This window comes from Arvicanthis niloticus, chromosome 7 (genome assembly GCF_011762505.2).
Source record: "Arvicanthis niloticus isolate mArvNil1 chromosome 7, mArvNil1.pat.X, whole genome shotgun sequence".
Lineage (NCBI taxonomy): Eukaryota > Metazoa > Chordata > Mammalia > Rodentia > Muridae > Arvicanthis > Arvicanthis niloticus.
In genome coordinates, this window is record NC_047664.1 from 77,698,875 (window position 1) to 77,710,149 (window position 11,275).

The window sequence follows — 11,275 nt, forward strand, 5'->3', positions numbered from 1 at the left end:
TTTAAAAAAATCAAAATTTAGAGGCCAGAGAGATGGGTCAGTAGTTAAAAGCATTCGCTGCACTTCCAGAGACCCTGAGTTCAGGTCTCAGCACTTAACGTAGCAATTCCCCTCTGTCTGTGACTCCAGTTCCAGGGAATCTGATACCCTCTTTGGCCCCTCTGGTAACACATGTGTGATACACATATAAAATACTGCAGGCACAACACTCATAAACATAAAACAATAAATCGTAGAAGAAAAATCCATACAATTGTTCTGTGCATTTGTAAAGTATTGAGCCTAATATTTTTAAGACAACTCAAGCCATCATTCCTTTACCAGCTTATTTGGAATATCTAAAGAAAGAATATCAGTTTCACGTAGGAACTGTATTTTTCTCTATGGTGGGGGAAGAAAGGGGTCTCAACATGCTAGCCTGGTATTAAACTCACTGTTTAAATGAGTTTAAACTGAGCTTAAACTCAGTGTTTTCTGAGCTCCCCAATGCTAAGTTCCAGGCATGAGGCAACCATGCCCTAATGTTGGTTGATCTCTCTTTACTGAGTAGGAACCCAGGGCCTTATTACTGACTTACTCCCCCCATTCCTAAAAACTAACCTTGTTAAATAGGAAATATCCTGGGTCAGTTCCTTGGCTAGTTAAAGATGCCACCTCACTTAGGTTACTACATAGTGATCAAAGAGGGTGACTAGACCTTGCCTCAATTTGTTCTTCATTTGCTTTGTTATGGATTTGTTCATTTCGTTTTTGGTATCTGTCCTGACTAGCTCTCAGGACCTGCAATCTCTGTCCTTAGCTGACAGAATAGCTTGAGTAGCAGCCCTTTTTGTGGCTCCCAGGGAATTTATGTAGAATTGGGTCAGAGGGATGTGTAAGTTGTGTTCTGGGGTGGTGGGTTGTAAGATGGGGAAAGGTCAGGAGTCTTCTAGGGACTCTGGTGCTCTAGGCATTAAGTTAGAGGCATGACTGGTTGAGCAAATTGGGTCTTGAAGTCTCCAGAGGGCTGAACCTCTTAAGGAGTTTCTTCAACACTGCCAAATAGTGCCTTTGTGCCTTCTGGAGCACGGGGTGCCTAAGGACCTCCTGCAACAATAATCAATCCTGTCTGTTTCTCCCAGTTCTCTGTTGAAGATCACCAGATTCCTCTAGACTGGGCTCGGTCCATCCCCCTTAGCTTCCTCGCCCTTCCCTGTTCCACGGTCAGTCCTGGGGGCCAAGTTCAAAGAATCAGCTGCCAGCCCTAGGCAGGCGCGCTAACGCAGAATGCCAGACTGCCAGCCGCGCTCACTGGCGAGGACAGCGGTGACTGCGGGTGTGGCCCACGCCTTGTGGTCCTACGTCTCCACCTTGAGCCCCACACCAGGGCCACACCTGCCAGGATCCAGGGCCGCAGCTCCTGCGCGCGGGCGCGCGGGGGATAGGAAGGAAAAGGCGGCAGCGGGGATGGAGAGGGGGAAAGCTAAGAAAGAGAATCAAAGGTTTTCTTTGACCAGTAGAGAAACAGCAGGAAAAGTGGAGAAGGAAAAGAAGGACTTGGAAGTAAAAAGCAAGGAGAAGGGGAAAGAAAAGGGGAAGGAAGAAGAGAGAAAGAAGTCTGTGGAGCTGAAAAACAAGAAGGGGAAAGAGATAGGGAAGGGAGAAGAGAAGGGAAAGGAGGTAGGGCCGAAAATCGACCAAAGGAAAGAGAAAGAAGAGGAGAAAAGGAAGAGTGTAGATGTGAAAACCAAGGAGAACGGGAAAGACAAAGGGAAGGAGGAAGAGAAAAAGAAGAGTGTGGACCTGAAAACCAAGGAGAACGGGAAAGACAAAGGGAAGGAGGAAGAGAAAAAGAAGAGTGTGGATCTGAAAACCAAGGAGAATGGGAAAGACAAAGGGAAGGAGGAAGAGAAAAAGAAGAGTGTGGACCTGAAAACCAAGGAGAACGGGAAAGACAAAGGGAAGGAGGAAGAGAAAAAGAAGAGTGTGGACTTGAAAACCAAGGAGAATGAGAAAGACAAAGGGAAGGAGGAAGAGAAAAAGAAGAGTGTGGACCTGAAAACCAAGGAGAATGGGAAAGACAAAGGGAAGGAGGAAGAGAAAAAGAAGAGTGTGGACCTGAAAACCAAGGAGAACGGGAAAGACAAAGGGAAGGAGGAAGAGAAAAAGAGTGTGGACCTGAAAAGAAAGAGTGTGGACTCAAAAACCAAGGAAACTGGGAACAAGGAAGAGGAGAAAAAAAAGAGTGTGGACTCGAAAACCAAGGAGAATGGGAAAGACAAAGGGAAGGAAGAGGAGAAAAAAAAGAGTGTGGACCTGAAAACCAAGGAGAATGGGAAAGACAAAGGGAAGGAGGAAGAGAAAAAGAAGAGTGTGGACCTGAAAACCAAGGAGAATGGGAAAGACAAAGGGAAGGAGGAAGAGAAAAAGAAGAGTGTGGACCTGAAAACCAAGGAGAACGGGAAAGACAAAGGGAAGGAGGAAGAGAAAAAGAGTGTGGACCTGAAAAGAAAGAGTGTGGACTCAAAAACCAAGGAAACTGGGAACAAGGAAGAGGAGAAAAAAAAGAGTGTGGACTCGAAAACCAAGGAGAATGAGAAAGACAAAGGGAAGGAAGAGAAAAAGAAAAATGATGTGAAAGACAAGGAGAATGGGACAGGGCTGGAAGCCAAGGAGGAGCAAGGGACGGAGAAAGAGAAGGAACAGGTCACAGAACAGGTCAAGGAGAACAGCAGCACCTCCATTAAAACCCTGTACCCGCCGCCGGTAAGAGACCTGGGATCGGGACCCTCGCTTCCGAGGCCACTGTGGGCATCCAGACCCGCTGGCTCTGTTACGTCGTGGCCGAAGTACGCAGAGAACCGGGTCTTGGCCGAGGGCTTCTGTCTATGGATGGGGGGATGTGCCAAGGTTCGAACACACCCTTCCTGTCCCCAACTTCACCCCTTTCATATCCCAGGGCCCTACCCCTCGTTGTCTAGGGTCGAGAGATCAGGGATCTTAATTTGTCCTGATGGAGCACAGACACTGCCCCTGTCTCTGTCCCGCAGCGCTTCACAGCACCGTGCGGACCACGTAAACAATGCCGAAACCAATACTGAACCCTCTACCTCCTCGAGTTTACTGTAAATATATTCTTTGTTGGAAGAGATAGGGTTCTTGAATACATGCACGATGAATACATAATGTGTTGGGGCTCCCTGGTTTTTTCCATGGGCGCTGTAGTTACTATCTGATGGCTTTCTGAACACCAGCAGTAGGAGGGTGGGTGGCAAGATTAATTAGTCTCAGGACTCCAGGCTTTGTGTAGGTCAGAACCTTGGCTGGTTCCTTGCCTCAGAGCCTGGTTCTCAACGGTTTGAATTATTGACGGGACTTGATCCCTTGTAAAATACAGACTCCACAGAAGCACAGATGATAGAAGAAGTAACTATTGACAAAGAACACTGATGTTCAGAATTAGATTTGAGTATTTACCTTCCAGGGTGGTTTTCCGGGTGCCAGGCTTCTCACTTTGCCCTTCGGATGTGCCTGCCGCTGCCACTTCCCTTAATGTGAGAAATTGCATAGTTTTTGTTAGTTGTGGGCTGGGTTCGCGCCCTCCTAGGGGAGAATAAATTAGATTGTCTTCTAAACTCTCAATTTACAGTGTTTTGAGCTGTCTCTAGACAATAAACGGGAAAGGCCCTGTGGTTCGGTTTGGCTTGACTCTTAGAGTTGGCATTAGAACCCAGAACTTAAGCGGGGAACTCTACCGCTGAGCCACGCCACCTTCAGCCCAAAGTCTGTCATTGTAAACTTAAGATATAAGCAAAATGTAAGCCATGAGTGTGAAATTTCTAGGGAAGATAGGCCTGGGGATTAAGAGGGGGAGGGGGGGATAGTTTTTAATACAATATTTCCTAAGACTTCAGATGCCATTATTTTAGATATCACTAAGAAAAGCTGCTGCTAAGCAATAAGATGACCAACCAGAATAAAATATATTCTAATTTCAGCAATGGGCATGATCTTAGAATTAATGAAGTATGATGGGACAGCCTGGGTAGGACTCATATTAGAAACTGTAGGGACACAATCTGCGCCCTGCAGCCATTTCTTGGTGCCTCTGTTACTTTAAAGAGTGCAGTTTTGAAATTTTCAATGGCCTATTCCTTACCATAGTGTATTCTCAGAAAGGCACCGTAACACTTAGATTAGGAAAGGAGGTAAGGTCCTGGGTATGAAATACTCATGAAAATACCCATTCTTTCGGGCTGGGAAGCTGAAGCACAAGGACCTGACTTTGAATCCCCAGCATCCACGTCAAACCTAAGCATCAATGCTGGTGTATTTGTCCTCCGCCCCCCATGCAGGGGAGTGTACCAGATTACACTGCATAAACCCAAATATGTACTGTCTTTAAAACCCGAGGCCTTCCCAGACCCTGCTTTCAGCATAAGCCCTTAATAGCCCATAGCCCATACCTTAAAACACCTTTCTTTTACACAGATTTTTTTTTTTTTTTTTAACAGATGAGAATGGTTTTAGTGCCAGTACTAGAGAGAAATTAAGGCCACTCTGGGCTAAAAAGTGAGACTCAAGAAAACAAAAAATTCAACAGACAAACGAGATGGGCTAAAGGTTGTAATGCTATTCAAGATCACCTTCTGAAGCAAATGTGGTACTTACCTCAGAGTCAGAGGCAGGTAGATCTGTGAGTTCAAGGCCAGCCTGATCTACACAGTGAGTTCCAGGCCAAGTAGGGCTGCATAGTGACCTCTGACTCACACAGTAAGATCATGTTTTGGATTAGGGGTGGGAATACTTGCCTAGCAAGTCCACGTTCTTGAGTTTACTCCTCAGCACTGTGCTCAGTTAACACGTTCTAGTGTTCCAACAGAGTAAGCAGAGTTGTATGATGTTACTATTTTGGAAGCAGTACCATTGGAGACAATTGCTAGTGTTTTTCTTTAAATATTGTTTGCACTATAGAAACCACATCCCCCAAGCACCCTGGGCTATGTCTGCGTTCATACTGTACTCCCTTTCTGATCACTGGGTTTGTGTTTGTTTCTCAACACAGGGTCTTGGTATGCAGCTCAGGCTGTGCTAGAACTCACTAATGTAGACAAGGCTAACCTTGAACTCACAGAGTTCTGCCTGCCTCTGCCTCCCTAGTGCTGAGATTAAAGGTATAAGCTCCTTTCTGATCATTGGTGATGAGACCCTCTGAGACCGGAATGTCAGTAGGAAGCCGCTTTTGACGTTTGCCTACAAATGGCCAGGTTTAATGTTTGGCTTTATAACAAATGCTCCTTCATTATTGCGACAGGCTTAACAATTTCTATAGTCTAAGCCTTTCTGCTTGATTATGAAACCTCTATTAAAAATATAAGAGAGAGCTGGGTGGTGGTGGCACACACCTTTAATCCCAATACCCCAGGCAGAGGCAGGCAGATCTCTGTGAGTTTGAGGCCAGCCAGGTCTACAAAATAAGTTCCAGGAGAGCCAAAGCTGTCACACAGAAAAACCTTGTCCTGGAAACAAACAAAGAACAAAAACATAAGGGTGGAACCTTGTCCTAATATTTTGTAGCCAATTTATCCAACTGACAAGACAAATTACAGGACCTCAAGTGTGTCCCTGTGGACTGTTGGAACAGTCCATACTTGGTAGACAAACCACGCTAGTGGAGTTGTCAGTAGATGCGAATTCTCTCGAAGGGATGTGCTGAGATGACTCAGCAGGTAGAGACATTTGCATGAGAGACTGACAACCTGAATGTGATCCTGGGGACCCACAGAGTAGGACATAACCAACTCTTGAGAGTTGACATCTGACCTCTATATGCATGGTGTGGTGACCCTGTGCAAGAACATGTGCGTGTACACAGACATACAGACACACACACACACACACACACACACACACAATGTTAAAAAAGAAGAAAAAATGTCTGGAAATTGGTCTGGGATCCACAGATCTGTGCCACTGCACAGCGCATACATTCTGTGTGTGTGTGTGTGTGTGTGTGTGTGTGTGTGTGTGTACATATATTTGTTGATAGACTAACATAGAATTGAACAATAGATAACGGACATGAGAGTAATATCACAGAAGCTATAGTTTGGGTTTAGACTGGTTAGCAATTCTACTGTTATAAGGTCCTAACACAGCTATCAGAAGCCAGCCAAACACAGCCCCGATTGGCATGGCTTTACTGGTTTATCTTTTATTTCACAGGTGAAAAATAAGCAGATCCTAGTACTAGGCCTGGATGGAGCAGGAAAGACCAGTGTCCTCCACTTGCTGGCTTCTAATACAGTCCAGCACAGCACTGCACCTACCCAAGGTTTCAATGCAGTTCACATCAACTCTGAAGACAGGCAGATGGAGTTCCTGGAGAGTAAGTCCTGTTTCTCATTGGCACTCATCTTCAGCCAGAAGCTGCAGTCCCTGCTGATGTGGTGATCTTGAGAGACATGACACTGGACAGGATTCTTCTACACTCCGGGATGATGTGTAGTTGAATACTCAGGTGCCAGCGGTGCAGGGTGCAGGAGTCAGCTTTCTGCTGTCTCCATTTTCTCCCTTCTTTGTAGTGCTGGCAACAAAGTGGGCTTAGAGGAAACCTGAAGGACAGCCTCCTGTATCTCCTGTAGTCGCCCTCTTCCCTCACTGTTACAGATACACAGCAGTCTAAGCAAGTACATGTGCATCCTCAGTGATAAAATGGAGGCGGTCCCAAACCTCTTCTAGTTAGCTGGCAGTCCTAGATCCTATGTGGCAACACTGTCCCACCTTACTAATAACCCAGAGTCAGGTCGTGCCTCCTGCCTTCCCCTTATACCTCACCCCTCCACAAGACTTTGTTTGTCCTCATGGCCCTAAATACTATCTAGAGACACCCAGATCTACCTAAAAAGCCCAAGCATGTCCAGATGTCTTCTGCCACTCCCTCCTTGGTGGACATGCCTCTGAATTTATTTTACGACTTCTTCCTCTCTGCAGTTGGTGGCAGTGAGCCATTCCGCTCCTTCTGGGAGATGTACCTACCCAACGGATGGCTGTTGATCTTTGTGGTAGATTCAGCTGATCACAAACGATTACCTGAAGCTAAGAAATATCTTCATCAGCTAATTGATCCAAATCCAGGGCTCCCTCTCGTCATATTTGCCAACAAACAGGTAAAACTGGCTTTGTGACTCAGTGGCAGAGCCCCTTGCCTAGTTTTCAGGATTGTCCCCCAAAACAAGAATGTTAATGTAACCCATACTCAATAGTTTCATTATTAACTCAGAAATGTCTGGTTTTAATAGCTAGATATTCAATAATACACTCTGCACTTAATGTATTAGATCTCCTGGAATATACACTCTTTCAGTAGAAAGATAATTTATTTACCTTGTGTCCTCCAAGTCCTTGAGTTGTTTTGTCTGTTGTCTCATGGAGAAATGGAAGGAATTGAACCATGTGCAATGAACTTATTTCAACAAACCAATATTGATTGTTGATTTCGTTCAACACAATAATGGAGTGGCTTCTGTGTATAACAAAAGGGTCTTGTTTTAGATCAGTTACACTTAAACTGAATTTATTTGATGCATGCATTAAAAGCAATAAACTCCCAAGGAGAAACTTGAAACATTGTGCCCTGTTCTTGGGAGTGTAAGCTATTAAGGAAAAAAATAGAATTTGTTTGCTGTAGCAAGTCTCCTTTATTTGTATACGACACAAAGGAATGAAATCAGAGAGCCAATCTATTTTTATACAGCTACGGTCATGGCAGTGTTATTGTTATTACAATAGCCATGGGTTTGAAGTTATCAGAGGGTCTATCCACAGATGAATGCTTAACAAAATGTGGTGTCTCCATACAGCCCACTCTTTAACCTTCAGAGGGAAGGACGCTTTACCGCATGCAACCACACAGAGGAACCTTGCAGATACTATCCCCAATGGATAAGCTAGCCACAGAAGGACAAGTGCTGTGTGATTCTGCTCACCCAGACTCATCAAATCTGTCAATATCCCTAGTGGAACTGGGGCTTGCCAAGGGCTGAAGGAGGGTGCAAAGTGGAGTTAGCTTAGTGCACATAGAGCTTCAGTTTAGCAAGATTGGAGAGCTGTTGATAGTAATGGGTTAAAACACTAAAATGGTAAATCTTATGTGTGCTTCTACTATGACTATAACTTCTTTTTTTTCTTTTTCTCCTTCTTACTCTTCTACAACAACAACTACTACTACTCACGTGCGCACGCGTGCGCGCGCACACTCACGTGCACACACATGCGTGCGCCATTTAGATATCTAAACACTGAACACCAAAACTCTTCTCTTAATTGCTAGGTTTGTTAATCAAGAACAGCTAAGTTGCCAGCCTTTTCCCTTATGTCTTCTATGTGTGGGATGTTGTTTGCGGAAGTAAAATAAGTACTTAACTACTTTAGCAGGAACCTGGACTGACGTCCAGGATAGCGGCTGGTCCAGCACATTCTGACATTCTGCCTGCATCTGAAAAAGAAGGGTTGGTAACTGGTTTTTCATGTCTAAGTGAGGTATCCTAAAACTTCAAGGACTCAGGGCCTAAGAGATGTAGCTCAATGGCACTGGGCATGCTCAGCACCTGAGAGGTCCTGGGTTTGAACCCCAGCAGCGCGTGAGGAGGAAACTGCAAAGACTTAGAAGCCCCAGTGCATCATTAGAGCTGAGTAACGCTGTGCTGAAGGGTCTAATCTGGCCATTCTCTTGTTGCCGGCCATTGTTAGTATCCCCAGTTGTTTACTGTTACGGTGTCTCTGCGAGCTCTCGGGTGAGTGTGCTCTTATGCACGAGGATTCACATGTCTCGAGTGTGTGTACCTTGAAGTGCTAGAGTTTCGGATTTGCAAATAGTTGTATTAGAGCTTCCTAAATTGCGCTAGTTGATTCTCCCTCTGGGAGACAAGTAGCCCCACCTCCTCGTCAAGACTCGCTGCTGTAACTGTTCATTTTTGCCAGTGTGATGCGGCTGGAGTTGGGTTTTATCATCCTTATTTATTTTTAAGGTGTTTGCTATTGGTTGAGTTCTACATATGTAGATTTCCTATTTCCTCTTATGTCCCCTCTGATTTTTCCTAGTGGTGCTAGGAATCAAACCCAAATCCTCTTGTAAACTAAGCATATTGCTTACCACTAAGCTGGACCTGGAGTCTCTCCCTTTCCTTATTTGAAACATAAGGATACTTAATATCTTTTGGAAAAAACATCTCTTTGTTGGCTATGTGCATCACTGACACCTCCCCCACTAACTCAGCGGTTATCGTTTGCTTTGCTTATGGTTCGTATTTTTATTTTTATATTGGACATCCCACCCCTCCCCACCCTTTTTTGAGACAGGGTCTCTCTACATAGTTCTGACTGTTTATGAATTCACTATGAAGACCAGGCTGGCCTCAAACTTAGAGAGATCTGCCTGCATCTGCTTCCTAAGTGCTGGGATTAAAGGTGTGTGCCACAATAACCAGCAGAGATTCCCATTTTTTTAATTTTTTAAATATTTAATTTGCGTGCATGCATGTGTGCGTGCATGTGTGTGTGTGTGTGTGTAGTTGTGGTGGTGGCAGTGGTGTTTGTGCATGTAAGTGCAGATGCCTGCAGAGAGTAGAAGATGGCATCTTCCCTTGGATCTGTAGTTACAGACAGCTCTGAACCCTATGATGTAGGTGCTGGAAGAAAAGTACAGGATCTTAATTACTGAACCATTTCTCCCAGACTGACTGACTTACTTACTTCCTGACTTACTTACTTCCTGTTTTGTTTTCAAACAGGGTTTCTTAGTGTAGCCCTGGCTTGCCTGGAACTCACTCTGTAGATTAGGCTGGTCTTGAACTCAGAGATCTGCCTGCCTCTGCCTCCTGAGTGCTGTATGTGCCACTAGACCTAGTTAAGTTGGAAACTTTGCTTGGACTTACTGATAAAAGGCTTAGCTATTCTAGTTTAATGCATGTTTGTTTTTATACTCTTTTATCAAAATGTTTAGTTTATGTTTTTAGATGAATCACTAGGTCAATCTGCTACATCAGGATTTTCTAAATGTTATCTTAGCTGGGCATGGGGCCTCACGCCTGTACTCTCAGCAGTGGGGAGCCGAGACAGAAGGATTGCAAAATCCAGGCTAGCTTGGGCTGGAGAGGGAGGCCCTGTATATGTATTTGTATATGTATATGTATATGTATATGTATATGTATATGTATATGTATATGTATATGTATATGCATATGCATATGCATATGCATATGTATATGTATATATTACTTTATTGTCTTCATTCTTTGGTTATAACCTCTATTTCTACGCATGCTGTCTCTCCCCTACTTTTTTCTTTATAATTTCATCGATGGATTCATTAACTGGAGACGTATCTATATACTACTGAGTCCATTACTCTGTTACCGAAGTCACTAAGTGCTCTATGACTAAATGAATTCAGGTTTTGATTAGGTAACATATTGTAGGCTATGAAGATAAGATTACACCCACGAGCCTCCATATATCCCACAAATTTGGCATACAATTTTTGGTCAGAATAAATAAGATAGCAACAAAGAATTCACAGTGACAAGTGCTAAAATCAGTAAAATATGATGTGGACAAAAACTAACTGATAAGTACAAGTACAGTATAATGCCTTGCGCCTGTGAACCCGACCCTTGGAGGCTCCTGGAAAAACCCAAAGAAAGAAAGAAAGGAAGGAAGAAAGAAAGAAGGAAAGAAAGAAGGGAAAGAAAGAAGGGAATTACATGAAATTAAAAAATAAAATCATTCTCCTCCTCCTTCAGAAAACACTGGCATAATTCTGATTAAAAAACATTTTTATTCATGTTATTACTGGGGTTATAATAAAGTCTCAGTGTTTTTTGTATTAAGGTGGTGGAGTCCTTTAGAATAAAGAACAAGTATTTGTATTCAAAAAGAGTACAGACTAACCAAAGTTTTCTGTTCTTTCTTCTGTCCTGGGAGAAGGATCTTGGAGCAGCCTATGGCATTACAGATATCCACGACGCTTTGGCTCTCTCTGAAGTGGGGAACGACAGGAAGCTGTTCTTGTTTGGAACTCAGGTGACTAAGAATGGTTCAGAGATACCGTCCACCATGCAAGATGCCAAAGACCTGATTGCACATCTGGCCATAAATATGTAGAAGAGACTAGAGCCCACCCGGCCCGCTACTCCGCTGCCATCCAACCAACACCAAGCAGGGTTAAGGCTGGCTTAAACCAAAGCTTTCCACTTTCAATAAAAAATAAGCCATGGCTATTCTCTCAATGCACAGC

The 11,275-nt window shown here is 44.0% G+C and overlaps 1 protein-coding gene across 2 annotated transcripts; it reads left to right on the forward strand.

Annotated features, from left to right (window-relative positions):
- Positions 1–1,301: 1,301 nt before the first annotated feature.
- On the forward strand, positions 1,302–11,275 carry Arl9 (ARF like GTPase 9). Of its 2 annotated transcripts, none has more exons than XM_034508699.2 (4): positions 1,302–2,889; positions 6,205–6,367; positions 6,973–7,148; positions 10,966–11,275. In XM_034508699.2, the coding sequence occupies exons 1-4, from the start codon at positions 1,447–1,449 to the stop codon at positions 11,140–11,142; spliced, it is 1,959 nt and encodes a 652-aa protein (XP_034364590.2). In that variant the 5' UTR covers positions 1,302–1,446; the 3' UTR covers positions 11,143–11,275. The 2 variants fall into 2 exon arrangements, with proteins under 2 accessions (XP_034364590.2, XP_076794817.1); XM_076938702.1 differs by having other exon boundaries at positions 1,348–2,745; positions 10,966–11,256.